Below are 14399 nucleotides of genomic sequence, written 5' to 3'. Positions count from 1 at the left end.
TTCATTCATTACAGCAATAATGCACAATTTCTTTGGGAAGTCTTACATTTATTTTGAAAGCTTTATTTTATACACATCTACATATTTACAGAAGGGATTTGGAGTCACTTTCATCACACATCAAGAGTACAAGCTCCCGTGTGACAGGGAATGTAGACCCCACACATAGTATCACACTTTCAGATGCACAATCACTACCATACGCTTACACGTACGTACTACCATGCACAACATGCAAACACGCAGTCCAAACCATCTCGCCAACATACAAGTTAAACCAGAAGCACACCATAGTTATGTGCGACACATCTACCACACATTCACACCAACACTTGCACAGTAAAAAAAGACAACCACCACTGCTCAGTTGGAGATCAGTCAGAGTCATCCTTGTCTCCATTATCATCATCATCTAACTCCTGCATCACCTCGCCCTGGTATTGGTCCCAGGATCTCCGACTGTACGAGTGCTCTTCCCAGGACCCTTCAGGATGAGAACGGCAAAATTAGGTTTCGGAGAGAAACTAGTAATGCAACTATCCTTACTATGGGAGCTTTGATAATCATTGCGTGAAGCTTTTGTGAACATCATACAATCAAAATAAATGTACTAGCCTACCTCCATAGCGCTCCTCTCTGTCACTGCCATCCTCATCTGGGTAGTCATTCCTCCAGTTCCCCTCTTCATTCTCATCCTCATACACTTCCTCATTCACCACCAAGTCAGGCACCTGGAAATCCAAGAAAAGGTTATTCCTCCTGCATCATTTTATGTTATTCAGATACTAACCTTGTCCCATGCTCAATTGCTACTGTGTATAGAGTCTGGAAACACCGCAACAAGGTGGGACTTGAATTGAAAGTGGTGTGGGTGAAAAAATCTAAATGAGAGAGCCAGCTGTATTTGATTTTTTTTTTTTTTTAAGTTCAAACACAGCAACCATATTTTTGAGAAGCCCAATTGATTGAGTTTGGGCATAAAGTTTGCAAAAACTAGTTCTAAGATACACTTTTGACCCTTACCAACTCTCCCTCGTCTGAGTAGGGCCTGACGGACAGGATGTCCTGGATCCAGCCTGCAGCGACTGTTTCCTGGTAGTAAAGGTCATACACGTAGTCATCCTCCCGTTCACGATGCTCAACACCCACACCCTCTCCAGACACACTCAGCTTCTCACGGAGCATTTTCATCGAGTTACACAGGATAGTCTCTGGGTCAGGGGTCAGCAACTGGGAAACAGTCACAATAAGCATCAAATTCAAGCCATCCAAATACTAGGCCTATGTGTCAGTGGCAGATTGTAATCTGGATCCACTGAATTCATCATATGGGAACTGGGCACTGATACGTTTACATAGCCCAGCTCACACCTACCTTGCTAGGAGCTTTATCCTGGTCCCCATCTTCCTGGATGATGTCAAACACCTGAACTTCACCCAGGCTCCAGGCATTTTTGCCTGGCTCCTCTGTGGGCTCTGGCTGTGTTGAGGGGGACTGTTCTGCAGGCATCCCTGCTCGATGGCTGGAGAGGATCCTGTATCGCTCCTCCCGCCTGGTGCTCCACTTTACGCTCCGCAGATCTCCCACAATCCTCTGGGAGCTGCCTGAGGGGCGCAGGGCATGGGCCATGCGGGGGCGGGCCAGTGCTTCACGAACCTGTGTCTGGACTGGGGCATCCTAAAAATAGTGACAATGGGAAACAGTTATCCTAACAAAGAGGGTTGAGACTAATAAGACTGGCAGTACATTACATGAAAGGTTCACTAAATTAAACTTAGCTACCAAGAAATGTTTCTGAGTGCTAAGAAAACGTTAAGATCTCTTTTACATTGAAAATAAAACAATAGGTTATGAAACTAGCTATGACTGACTCTGGACCATGACCAGCCAACTCATCTTTTTATTTAACTAACTAGGCAAGCCAGTTAAGAACAAATTCTTATTTACAATGACGCCTACCCCGGGAAAACCCGGACGACGCTGGGTCAATTGTGCGCCGCCCTATGGGACTCCCAATCACGTCCGTTTGAGATACAGCCTGGAATCGAACCAGCGTCTGTAGTGCCTTAGACCGCTACGCCTCTCGGGAGCAAACAAAACTTATTTTCTACCCAAACAGGTGTTGCGAAGGATTATCTCCTAGTTAGCTAAATATACAAATTCATAATTGTTCCATGATCTTGAAATGGCAGATGTGCAAAAGACAGGTACACCAGATACTGGTGCTGTGAAGTTAACGAGAACGTAGGCTGGCAGGCTAGCTCGCGAACGATAGTTACCAAGCTATCTGTGTTGTCAGCCAGCTAGCTCGCTTGCTAATCAACACAAAGCGAACTAGCCAGTTACCTAAGTAAGGATGACTTGAGCTGAAGAGAAAATACAATGTATATAGCTAACGTTAACCAGCAGATAAGCTAACTACATTTAGTTTAACATCAAATACATTAGGTAGCTAGCTAGCCAAACTAAAACAGCAGACTTGAGTGTCTTGCACAGCACCAGCCGATTGTGTACAGCGCCCACGAGAAACCGTGGTTTGACAGCGGCCCATACCTGTGACGCTACGGTTGCCACGAGTTTGAAGACTGAATTCTCAACCTCTGCATCATCGGGCTCAGGCACAGTTTCCCCAGCGGTCTGGGATGTGGTCTCTGGTCGAATACGTTTACAGGCAAGCAGCAACGCATCGGCAGGGTCAGTTCCTCTCTTTCTTTTCACCCGGAGAATAGTGGTGCTTGGATCCATGGCTGCTCCAGCTGGCGCTACCGTAACTAGCTAGCTATAGTCGCACTTGTGAAAGAGGAGGCAGGATTCTCCCAATACTATGGTATCTTCTTCGATTAGGTTTTACGGCGGTTGGCATCCAACAAATGTTGCATTGCCGCCACCTACTAGACTGGAGTATACTCCTTATACTTAAAATAAATCATCATAAAATATATAAATCAACACATACCCTACCATCTAACCCTACACTCACCGCCCTACTCCACTATATACATATTTTTAATCCTACCTCAAGCCAACAGCCTGAAAGGTTGGGACACCACCAATTAACACCCTGTAACTCTTCTGACCCAAATAACTCTTTGCAGCTGCCACCAATATACTGTGACTTATGTTCCATCCCTGCAGTACAGTTGATAACCATTGCTATAAATGATAAAAATCCAATCTCACTGAAACATATATCACTTGTTGGCCTATCCCTCTGTACTGGTACAGATCTACTACTCACACCACTCCTCTCAGGATCCCTCCCCCTTGACCCATCTTCCTCTACTTTCTTCACCGCCTCAGCGTACCACAACTTCTGCACTACTCTAACCACTACTCTACTGGAAACCTCAAACTGCTTCTTTCGCACAGGATATTTCTGAACCCCAGCCCCATGGGCACCCCTACAATTAACACATACAACTAATTTCCCCAATGTTACACATTCCTTTGTCTCATGCCCTCCTGCACACTTCTCACACCTAGGAACCTCCCTCCTACACACTGCTGCCACACGCCCATAAGCTTGACACCTGTAACAATGTAATGTATTCAGCACAAATACTCGTACAGGATAACTTATATATCCTAACATCACTTTGTTGGGAATAGACTCAACATCAAAACTCAAGAACAGACTATTTTGTTTCACCACTCACGTCACCCTGTCTGTGTCGCAACAAATGATGAGTATCACAAACACTGGGAATCTTCCCCTTCAGTTGGTCAACATTCACATTTACCCCTACCCCAGTAATCACTCCTCTCAGTGATGCCCTTTCCTTGAGAGCAAAATAATTCACTTCTCTTGTCCCCATTCATTTGATGCGGAGCCCCTGCTCCCTCTGACCAGCAGAATCACAAACAATTAACACAAGATCACTTCTGGTTACCTTCACCAATTCCACACATTCAAGTCTGTTTTCACCCGCCCTGAAACCACAAATTGATCAGCTAAAAGGCTAGGGTGCACTTTTTCAAAAAAATGTCACTCCTACTGTCACAGACTCATCTTTATCCTGACCCTTGGTGCAAGTCTCGGGCTCCGAGAACTTCACCACACCTACTACCTCCGATATTTCGCCCTCATTCACTTCCATTTCTCCTCGTCTTCGATCCAACGTAAAGCTCACTCTGCTTACACCTCTTCCATTCTTCTTTAACAAACAATCTCTCTTTTTTCGGCCATTTTTAACAGACTCAAGCTCACCCTCTTCCTCCTTCTCTCTTCGTCCTCCTCTGCTTCTCTTTTTCCCTCAATTCCTTCTCCATATTCCAAGTATACGTCTCCTTATGATCATACTGCACTTCTCCTGACATACATCTTGTTCTTGCCCTTTCAAGGGACGCCATTTTACCAGCTGTCACAATCTCTGTACAATCAACATGAACCCCTCGGGATGTAGAGCTCAACAGTGCATCCCACTTGTAAAGCAGCTGCTTTGTCTTGATGTTCTTCTTTGACAGTAACTACCGAGAAGCTTTTCCATTTCAAACAAGCGCACTGTTCCATTCATCACAAAGTCACAAAAAGCACAAATAGAGATAGAATTAATCACTAAACTTTGATGATCTTCATCAGATGACACTCATGAGACTCAATCTAGCAACCTTTAAGTTCCTGGCCCAACGATCTAACCACTTTGCTACCTGCCGCCCCTTTGTTTACCTGCCGCTACCTGCCGCCCCTTTGTTTACCTTCCGCTACCTGCCACCCCTTTGTTTACCTGCCGCTACCTGCCGCCCCTTTGTTTACCTGCAGTTACCTGCCGCCCCTTTGTTTACCTGCAGCTACCTGCTGCCCCTTTGTTTACCTGCCGCCCCTTTGTTTACCTGCCGCTACCTACTGCCCCTTTGTTTACCTGCAGCTACCTGCCACCCCTTTGTTTACCTGCATCTACCTGCCTCCCCTTTGTTTACCTGCAGCTACCTGCCGCCCCTTTGTTTACCTGCCGCTACCTGCCGCCCCTTTGTTTACCTGCCGCTACCTGCCACCCCTTTGTTTACCTGCTGCTACCTGCCTCCCCTTTGTTTACCTGCAGCTACCTGCCGCCCCTTTGTTTACCTGCCGCTACCTGCCGCCCCTTTGTTTACCTGCAGTTACCTGCCGCCCCTTTGTTTACCTGCAGCTACCTGCTGCCCCTTTGTTTACCTGCCGCCCCTTTGTTTACCTGCCGCTACCTGCTGCCCCTTTGTTTACCTGCAGCTACCTGCCGCCCCTTTGTTTACCTGCAGCTACCTGCCTCCCCTTTGTTTACCTGCAGCTACCTGCCGCCCGTTTGTTTACCTGCAACTACCTGCCGCCCCTTTGTTTACCTGCCGCTACCTGCCGCCCCTTTGTTTACCTGCAGCTACCTGCCGCCCCTTTGTTTACCTGCCGCTACCTGCCTCCCCTTTGTTTACCTGCAGCTACCTGCCGCCCGTTTGTTTACCTGCAACTACCTGCCGCCCCTTTGTTTACCTGCCGCTACCTGCCGCCCCTTTGTTTACCTGCAGCTACCTGCCGCCCCTTTGTTTACCTGCCGCTACCTGCATCCCCTTTGTTTACCTGCAGCTACCTGCCGCCCCTTTGTTTACCTGCAGCTACCTGCCGCACCTTTGTTTACCTGCAGCTACCTGCAGCGCCTTTGTTTACCTGCAGCTACCTGCCGCCCCTTTGTTTACCTGCAGCTACCTGCCGCCCCTTTGTTTACCTGCACCTACCTGCCGCCCCTTTGTTTACCTGCAGCTACCTGCCGCCCCTTTGTTTACCTGCCGCTACCTGCCGCCCCTTTGTTTACCTGCCGCTACCTGCCGCCCCTTTGTTTACCTGCCGCCCATTTGTTTACCTGCCGCCCCTTTGTTTACCTGCAGCCCCTTTGTTTACCTGCTACCCCTTTGTTTACCTGCCGCTACCTGCCGCCCCTTTGTTTACCTGCCGCTACCTGCACCCCTTTGTTTACCTGCCACCCCTTTGTTTACCTGCAGCTACCTGCTGCCCCTTTGTTTACCTGCCGCCACTTTGTTTACCTGCCGCTACCTGCCTCCCCTTTGTTTACCTGCCGCTACCTGCCGCCCCTTTGTTTACCTGCAGCTACCTGCTGCCCCTTTGTTTACCTGCCGCTACCTGCCGCCCCTTTGTTTACCTGCAGCTACCTGCCGCCCCTTTGTTTACCTGCCGCTACCTGCCGCCCCTTTGTTTACCTGCCGCTACCTGCCCGACCCTTTGTTTACCTGCCGCTACCTGCCCGACCCTTTGTTTACCTGCCGCTACCTGCCGCCCCTTTGTTTACCTGCCGCTACCTGCCGCCCCTTTGTTTACCTGCCGCTACCTGCCCGACCCTTTGTTTACCTGCAGCTACCTGCCGCCCCTTTGTTTACCTGCCGCTACCTGCCGCCCCTTTGTTTACCTGCAGCTACCTGCCGCCCCTTTGTTTACCTGCCGCTACCTGCCGCCCCTTTGTTTACCTGCAGCTACCTGCCGCCCCTTAAGCCTTTGTCTCACAGCCCTTTGTCTCCTGTTTCCAATAAATTACATTATATTAAAGTTCAAAGTGACATTCTATTATGTATCATTAACGCGTTGTGGAAAAGGCTGAATCATGGGTCTAATAGCATTGGTAGATTATTTTTATGAAACAATAAGAAAGCATTAAATAATTCAATTATCTGATTAACACCACAACACCAAGCACCATTTTATTCAGTAGATAGTCTGTGTGCTAATGGCTATTTGCTCCATGTGTCACACTTTATGTGCCATATCATAAATGTCATGTTTACACCAGGGGTGAAAGTAAGTTGGTACGGTCTGGTACGGTGTCCCCACAAAATAAATAGCGAGGGTTTGCTGTACCGGTAAAATACAATATATCACAATAATTGAAATCAAAATGTATAAAAAAACTGTAGGCTTTTACACCACTTTTATTTTATTATTACCGCTTGTCAGAGGCATGAACATTTTGCAAATGGACATGATAACAGGTGGTAGGCTTATGCTCCAAAATGTCTGGTAAAAACACTGAAATTATGCCACGGCAGAGATGAGTGGCCGACACCAAGACGCCAGCAGACAGCAGTGGACACATATATTCTGGCCTAAATACAAACGCCAAATGTCATGACACTTTTTGGTGTTTTGTGTAACAGCTGTCTTTATCAATTCACCATTGTTTGGGGGCTGGAAGTATGTTGTGAGTGGATAAACGTGCTCAGGTAGCCTAGTAAAGGGGCCGATGTTTGACAAGCTGATTAAAACATCATGACTGGTTTTGTTGATGCCATAATAAAAGGTCATACATTTGAAAAGTTTCATGTCAAATCTTTACCACTAGGCCCAGAGAAATGCTATTGAATTGATAGAGATTCTATATGCAATTCTATATTTAGGCCCATACATTTATTTTTGGTAAAGAGGTCCGAACCAGGAAGAAATGAATCATACTTTCCCCGCTGTTTTATACTCAGGACTTGGTCTGCAAACACTATTAAAAGGTATGCTGGAATGTGTTGCAAGTCACACAGTATCAGTTGAAGTTTGTCTCCGTCATCTTTTGACTGGAAGAGTCTTTCACAGAGGAGTGCTCTGGGCGGCCCTTACGTGAAAGGGCAAGAAACCACAGGAACAAGAAGACACCTGTAGTAGTAATCATTTTGGAGGGATTGAAAAGCAACAAATCACTCAGCGATCACTCAGGTTTAAAGCAGTCAATCATATATATTTCCTTAGAGAGGTTGTGTGTGATAGGATACTGACCCTGGAAGCAGTTGAATATACTGAAGAGGTACAGTCCAGGGAGAGAAAGGGGGCCGTAGGTGCAGAATGCCAACCCCCATGGTACTCCTAGCACACAGCTGAGCCCCAGTACCGTGGCCCAGTCCTTCCACATCATACCCTTCCCTCTCTGCCCCCACAGCTTCACCACCACCACACCTAGAATGGCTGTGTTGAAGAGGAAGACCAGGCCCAGGTATCCACTCACTGTGATGTAGCTGACCACCACTCCAGGGCTGTCTGTTGCACTGCTTATCCAACATCTGCAGTTAGACAAGAGTCCATTTGAACCTTTGCTTGTTTTCATGGCTACATATACAGTATATTTAAATATTAGCTTCCTATGACAAAATACTGTGAATTGAACCTCACATGTCTGTTGATGAGCTGTTATTGGCCCCTGTCATGTAGAAGCTATGTATGCCGTAGACTCCTGAGAAACGACAGGCCATCACAGTTGCAGTGGGTATGCCTGGAATCAAGGACTGCATTTAGACTATACATTGTATGGTGTAGAATATCGCTCAACTGTCAAAGAAAGAAAAACAGACTTATGAGTGGAACTTGAGATCTCACCCCATCCAACCAGGCTCAGTTTGAGCAGGTATTTCCTGACATAGATGTTGAAGACGCGGACTAACAACATGTAGAGATGGAAGCCTTCAATGGCCAGCCAGGTGAAGGTGGACAGGAGAGCCCAGTGCAGTATCAACCCAAAGGCCAGACAGACATGTCCCTCAGCCCCATCAGCCTCATGCCACACCCACCACTCGCTCAAGAGGTAGGAGAGGTGTAGAAACAGGAGAGCTCCTGTCAGCTACACATGAATAGATATTGACTGTTCAGAATGCCCCTTCCTATGGGGACAGAAAACAAGAGGCTCAGGCCCACAGAGATGTTTACATAATCCATTTATGCTATATTTCTGCCTTTGTCTGTGTACAGATTAAAGGGCTGAAATGAGGTCTCTTGCTTACCTCTATTTTATTGCTCAATATTTTTGACACATACATTTGTGAATGTGTACTATTGTGTAGCTGCATTGTGAATGGTTTACCTACTCTGTTTATTTTCAATGAAGAGAGAATACTTACCTAAGACAAGTGTACATGGCAAGGGTTACTGTGGTGAAAATCACGGAGAATGATGAACCAATGTAGGAGATGTAGCCGAGGTTGGCAGCATTCACAGGGTCTACCGACAACTTTGAGTTCTGTCAGTGAGAAAATAGGATAAGGAATCAAGAGTATGTTACCAGCTAGGACTTACCATACAAAAAAAATGATGTAATTATTAAAGTGATAGTTAAAACTTCTTATGTCTGGGGGCAGTATTGAGTAGCTTGGATGAATAAGGTGCCCAGAGGTGCCCAGAGTAAACTGCCTGATACTCAGACCCATTTGCTAATATATGCATATTATTAGTATATTTGGATAGAAAACACTCTGAAGTTTCTAGAACTGTTTGAATGATGTCTGTGAGTATAACAGAACTCATATGGCAGGCAAAAACCTGAGACAAAATCCAACCAGGAAGTGGGAAATCTGAGGTTGGTCATTTTTCAACTCATTCCCTATTGAAGATACAGTGGGATATTGGTCATGTTGCACTTCCTAAGGCTTCCACTAGAGGTCGACAGTCTTTGGAAACTTGTTTGAGGCTTCTAATGTAAAGGGGGGGCTCATAAGGGCTCTTTGAGTCAGTGGTCTGGCAGAGTGCCACAAGCTCGTGACGCTCGTTCACGTGAGAGTTCTCTCACGTTCCATTGAATTTCTGAAGACAAAGGAATTCTCCGGTTGGAACATTATTGAAGACTTATGTTAAAAACTTCCTAAAGATTTATTCTATACATCGTTTCACTTGTTTATACGGACTGTAACGGAACAGCTTCAAGTGAATGCGCTTCATGAGTTTGGATTTGTTTACAAAACGTGCTAACAAAAGTAGCTATATGGACATAAATGATGGACATTATCGAACAAAACAAACATTTATTGTGGAATTGGGATTCCTGGGAGTGCATTATGATGAAGATCATCAAAGGTAAGTGAATATAATGTTATTTCTGACTTCTGACGACTGCACAATATGGCGGATATCTTTTTGGCTTGTTTGGTCTCTGAGTGCCGTACTCAGATTATTACATGGTTTGCTTTTTCCGTAAAGCTTTTTTGAAATCAGACACAGCGGTTGCATTAAGGAGAAGTGTACCTAAAGTTCCATGCATAACATTTGTATTGTCATCAACATTTATTATGAGAATTTCTGTAAATTGATGTGGCTCTCTGCAAAATCACCAGATGTTTTTGGAACTACTGAACATAACGCGCCAATGTATACTGAGATTTGTTTATATTAAAATGAAGTGTAACAAGTCCTATGAGTGTCATCTGATGAAGATCATCAAAGGTTAGTGATTAATTCTATCTCTATTTCTGATTTTTGTGACTCCTCTCTTTGGCTGGAAAAATGGCTGTGTTTTTCTGTGACTTGGCTCTGACCTAACATAATCGTTTGTGATGCTTTCACCGTAAAGCCTATTTGAAATCGGACACTGTGGTGGGATTAACCTCTTCAGTCGACCCTCTACTTTTTTGAACATTTTGTTAAAAATCGTGCAACATTTCAGCGCCCTGCTACTCATGCCAGGAATATAGTACGTTCATATGGTTAGAATGTGTGGATAGGAAACCCTCGGACGTTTTTAAAACTGGTTAAATCACGACTGTGGTTATTACATAACGTGCGTTACATCGGAAAGCGCAGGAAAACCTGATCACAGAAAATGGAAATAAATATCCTTGCGCCACTTCCAGCAATTGTTAACAGTGAGCCGAATTAGATAAGACCGAGCATTCAACTCCCACAGCATCCCCATGTTGTCTAGAGTCTTGTGAATTGAATCCTCTTTGATTCTTGGTTGAACCGAAAGAGGGGCACGACTTACCTCCGGTCTCCGCCCAGATCATTCCGGAAGAGCTCTCTCCTGAAATTTTTTCCAAGACGACAGCTAATGATATTTACATCGCCTACGGATGATTTTTATCGCTTATTAAAGTTTACTAATACCTAAAGTAGCATTACAAACGTATTTCGAAGTGTTTTGTGAAAGTTTATCGTCTACTTTTTGAATTAAAAAAATGACGTTACGTTGTGTGAAATCGCTGTTTTTTTCGTTTATCACACAGTCTACATATAACGATATCTTGGCTTTATATGGCCCGATTTAATCGAAATAAAGACCCAATAGTGTTTATGGGACATCTAGGAGTGCCAACAAAGAAGATGGTGAAAGGTAATGACTGTTTTCTATTTTATTGTGCGGTTTGTGTAACGCCGAAATGCTAATTATTTTGTTTACGTCCCCTGCTGTGCTTTTCTGTTGTAGTGTATTGGTGCATGCTATCAGATAATAGCTTCTCATGCTGTCGCCGAAAAGCATTTAAAAAATCGGACTTGTTGCCTGGATTCACAACGAGTGTAGCTTTAATTTGATACCCTGCATGTGTATTTTAATGAACTTTTGAGTTTTAACTAATACTATTAGCATTTAGCGTAGCGCATTTGCATTTCCAGAGCTCTAGTTGGGACGCAAGCGTCCCAAGTAGAGGCAACAGGTTAACAAGAAGTGTAACTTTAAAATGGTGTGAAGTACTTCTATGTTTGAGGAATTTTAATTATGGGATTTCTGTTGTTTTGAATTTGGCGCCCTGTACTTTCACTGGCTGTTGACATATCGATCTCATTAGCGGGATCTCAGCCCTAAGAAGTTAACATTTCCAATGCAAGTTAATGGTACCTATTAGCATTGTTTGGACTTCATGTCCAAATTATCTTAAAATATCTACAATTGATTGCGTAACACAATTAAGTTACTTGTAGATGATTTGGACATGAAGCGCAAAATATGCTAATATCTGTATCGTTGCCTTGCATTGGATTTGTGCCAAAACATTAGCATTTGGTAACGATGGCCAGGTAAACAAACCAAAGCATGGATTTCTGTCATACCTTGTCGATGGACTGCTTATAGAGTAAGGAAACCAATATGACATTTTGTCATTTGAGTGAACTATCCCTTTAAAGTGAGTGTTTTGAAGACTTCTATATCAGTCTTTGCATGCATTACACAGTTATGATTTGTATAGAGTTATTCAAATAACTAAATTAATGACCTATACAACAACTGTAGCACGTATTTACCACGAGCACTGCAAAGAAGCTGAGATGGTTACAGCTGCACACAAACTCTCCGTGAATGAGGGTGGTAATATAACCCTCTGAGCTCCAGTCCCCTGCAGACAGAAAAGCCACAAAAGTCACACACACACATATAGCGAAGGTACAAGAGTTCAACACCCACCCACACACCCACAAATGCTCATACAGGAAAAGAACATGCTAGTCCACCGCATTGGTTCCACCACTAAAAGATGAGTCAAGCCATAGCCCCTACCTTCGCCATTCTTATTTTCCGAGTCCTTCCAGAAAACACAAGTCCCTCTCTCAGTCTGAAACAAAGGCAATGTAAAACACACACTGTTCATTGAAGTATAGACTAGACTAATATTTGTCTCAGAGATACAGTAGGTGCACAGTCACATTCCGCCAGTAAGTGTCGAACGTTCAAGTGGACTCCATTCACCCACCACATTTGTGTTTCTGAAGGCGATTCTGACAGGCTGGTCAAGGTCACTCACACTGTGGTCCCCCACCCTCACAGCCAGCACAGACTGCCCCAGGACTTCCCCTGATCTAGAGCCTCGAACCGGACTAAGCTGTTGGTAACATTGGAGGGAAGCGCAACAGAAAGCAGCAGCAGACGAGCAAACGTCATTCAGAGAGGTCTTATGTGCCTTTCATAAAACCCTTCCTCAATAAATGACTTCATGATACTAAATAATAGATTCATTGTTTTACTGTAGTGCTGAATTGTATACCGGATAGTGGTACTATTTTGTCCATTACCATTGGTTGGTTTCAGCTAAAACTAAGAATAGCCTACTGTTTGAGTCAGTTACCAACCTTGAATAGAGAGCTGTTGAGTACAGCCATTGTAATTTGCACATAGTCAGTGCTATTAGAGTCGTTCCTCTTGCTTCTCTGGAGAACATGTGCAGGAATGTGCACTCTGTGTCCAGAATTCGTGCGCTCTTCTGCCTATGGTGGAATTAATGGACATTACAGTTTTAAGTGCAACATATCCATCGGAAATACCGAAAATTGCAATACGCAGCAATAAAAATAAATAAACAAAGAGACTCGACTGTGTCTGAAGTCTTTGTTGCTGCACCCCGGTATATATGGCTGAACCAGAAGGTTGTGAGATCAACAGCAATGAATTCATGATCTCACCTTATTGGATGAGTTGACAGACCATCTGTAGAAGTTTGGGATGGGCATTCTGGTCATTAGAATGCATATTGTAATTCTATCCTCGTAACACCTACCGAAAACACACATCATCTTACATGATTTGAACCCTTTTTCTTATATTCAACTTAATCAATGTAATGAATGGATATCAAATGGTTATCAAATCCCATATAGCTCATTTGGTAGCGCATGGTGCTTGCAACGTCAGGATCGTGGGTTTGTTTCCCTCGGGGGACAAGTATGTAAAAGTACAAATATGTATCCACTCACTACTATAAGGTGCTCTGGATGAAAGGGCTAAATTACTAAAACGTCAACTTAATGGACATTCCCATATGGACTAACTAGATATTTAACTGTGTAGTTAAAAGGATAAACAGGTACTGGCTTTTTTTTGGTAATATCCGTGGCACATTAAAATCCCATTACAATAGGGGATAAGGACTTTTATTGGAGTACCTGGTCCACACCACTTCAGGGCGAAGACAATCTCGAAGAGCATCTTTGCAGTTTGGAAAATTGTCTGGAAACGTTATTGACAAGGTTAATCCTTATGTCACTCTGGAAACGACAAAAATCCATACAAGGTACCAATGCTTCATCTCAAGACAAACATCAAAACAAACAGATGAAAAACTACTGTCGGCACTAAAGCCAATGATGATGACAAAAACTCAGTGGGGACCACGTCAATCCGAGGTGGCATACCCTGGTCCTCGAGAGCCGCAGTGAGTGCATGCTTTTTTTCAGCCCTGTTGAGACACACCTGGTTGAACTAATCGTGTAATTTTTTTTAACAGACCTTGATTAGGTATCTTATTTGAAAAGTATAGTTCTCCAGGCCAGGATTGGCCACCCCAGATATACAATTAACTGGTCCACCCCTTTTCACTGATGTCCATGTTTGTTCAAAAATGTTTACATAACCTCGACCTATACTCATCCACACGTGCCATCCATTTTAACACTTGCTCGACACAGAAACAAACAGGAGCTTACCATTGGTTCTCAGGGTTGCATATAAATATTAGAATGAAATAACTGGTCTTCATCACTCTCTCCCTCTTTCAGTCTGTGACTGCTGATGGGTTAATGGTCTGTCTTGTTAGTCGATCTTTGCTCGTGTGTTGTTGTTTCCTGGTTTCATATCATTACTATAATTAGTGAGGGGGTTGGACATATTTGTACGTGCAGGAAGTTAATTGAGTATACTGTAGGCTATGGCATTACAAAACTGGGTGAATAAATTAGGCTATTGTAAACACAGCA

The 14399-nt window shown here is 44.2% G+C and overlaps 2 protein-coding genes across 3 annotated transcripts; both read right to left on the bottom strand.

Annotated features, from left to right (window-relative positions):
- Positions 1-42: 42 nt before the first annotated feature.
- Positions 43-2894, bottom strand: LOC115112105 (probable RNA polymerase II nuclear localization protein SLC7A6OS). The gene is made up of 5 exons (XM_029638906.2): positions 2555-2894; positions 1376-1678; positions 1024-1230; positions 620-731; positions 43-484 (listed from the first exon to the last, which is right to left on the bottom strand). Exons 1-5 carry the CDS (start codon positions 2744-2746, stop codon positions 375-377), a joined length of 924 nt encoding a protein of 307 aa, XP_029494766.2. The 5' UTR covers positions 2747-2894; the 3' UTR covers positions 43-374.
- Positions 2895-6871: 3977 nt separating this feature from the next.
- Positions 6872-14316, bottom strand: LOC115112522 (adhesion G-protein coupled receptor G1-like). Of its 2 annotated transcripts, none has more exons than XM_065011860.1 (12): positions 14130-14316; positions 13590-13653; positions 13110-13200; positions 12780-12914; positions 12404-12532; positions 12211-12265; positions 11958-12049; positions 8849-8967; positions 8331-8611; positions 8127-8226; positions 7737-8017; positions 6872-7616 (listed from the first exon to the last, which is right to left on the bottom strand). In XM_065011860.1, exons 3-9 carry the CDS (start codon positions 13164-13166, stop codon positions 8572-8574), a joined length of 627 nt encoding a protein of 208 aa, XP_064867932.1. In that variant the 5' UTR covers positions 13167-13200; positions 13590-13653; positions 14130-14316; the 3' UTR covers positions 6872-7616; positions 7737-8017; positions 8127-8226; positions 8331-8571. The 2 variants fall into 2 exon arrangements, with proteins under 2 accessions (XP_064867932.1, XP_064867933.1); XM_065011861.1 differs by having other exon boundaries at positions 8331-8571.
- Between the last annotated feature and the right edge of the window lie 83 nt (positions 14317-14399).

This window comes from Oncorhynchus nerka, linkage group LG27 (genome assembly GCF_034236695.1).
Source record: "Oncorhynchus nerka isolate Pitt River linkage group LG27, Oner_Uvic_2.0, whole genome shotgun sequence".
NCBI classification, from domain to species: Eukaryota; Metazoa; Chordata; class Actinopteri; order Salmoniformes; family Salmonidae; genus Oncorhynchus; species Oncorhynchus nerka.
The sequence above is the reverse complement of the archived record's forward strand: the minus strand, read 5'-3'. Positions and strand labels throughout refer to the sequence as shown.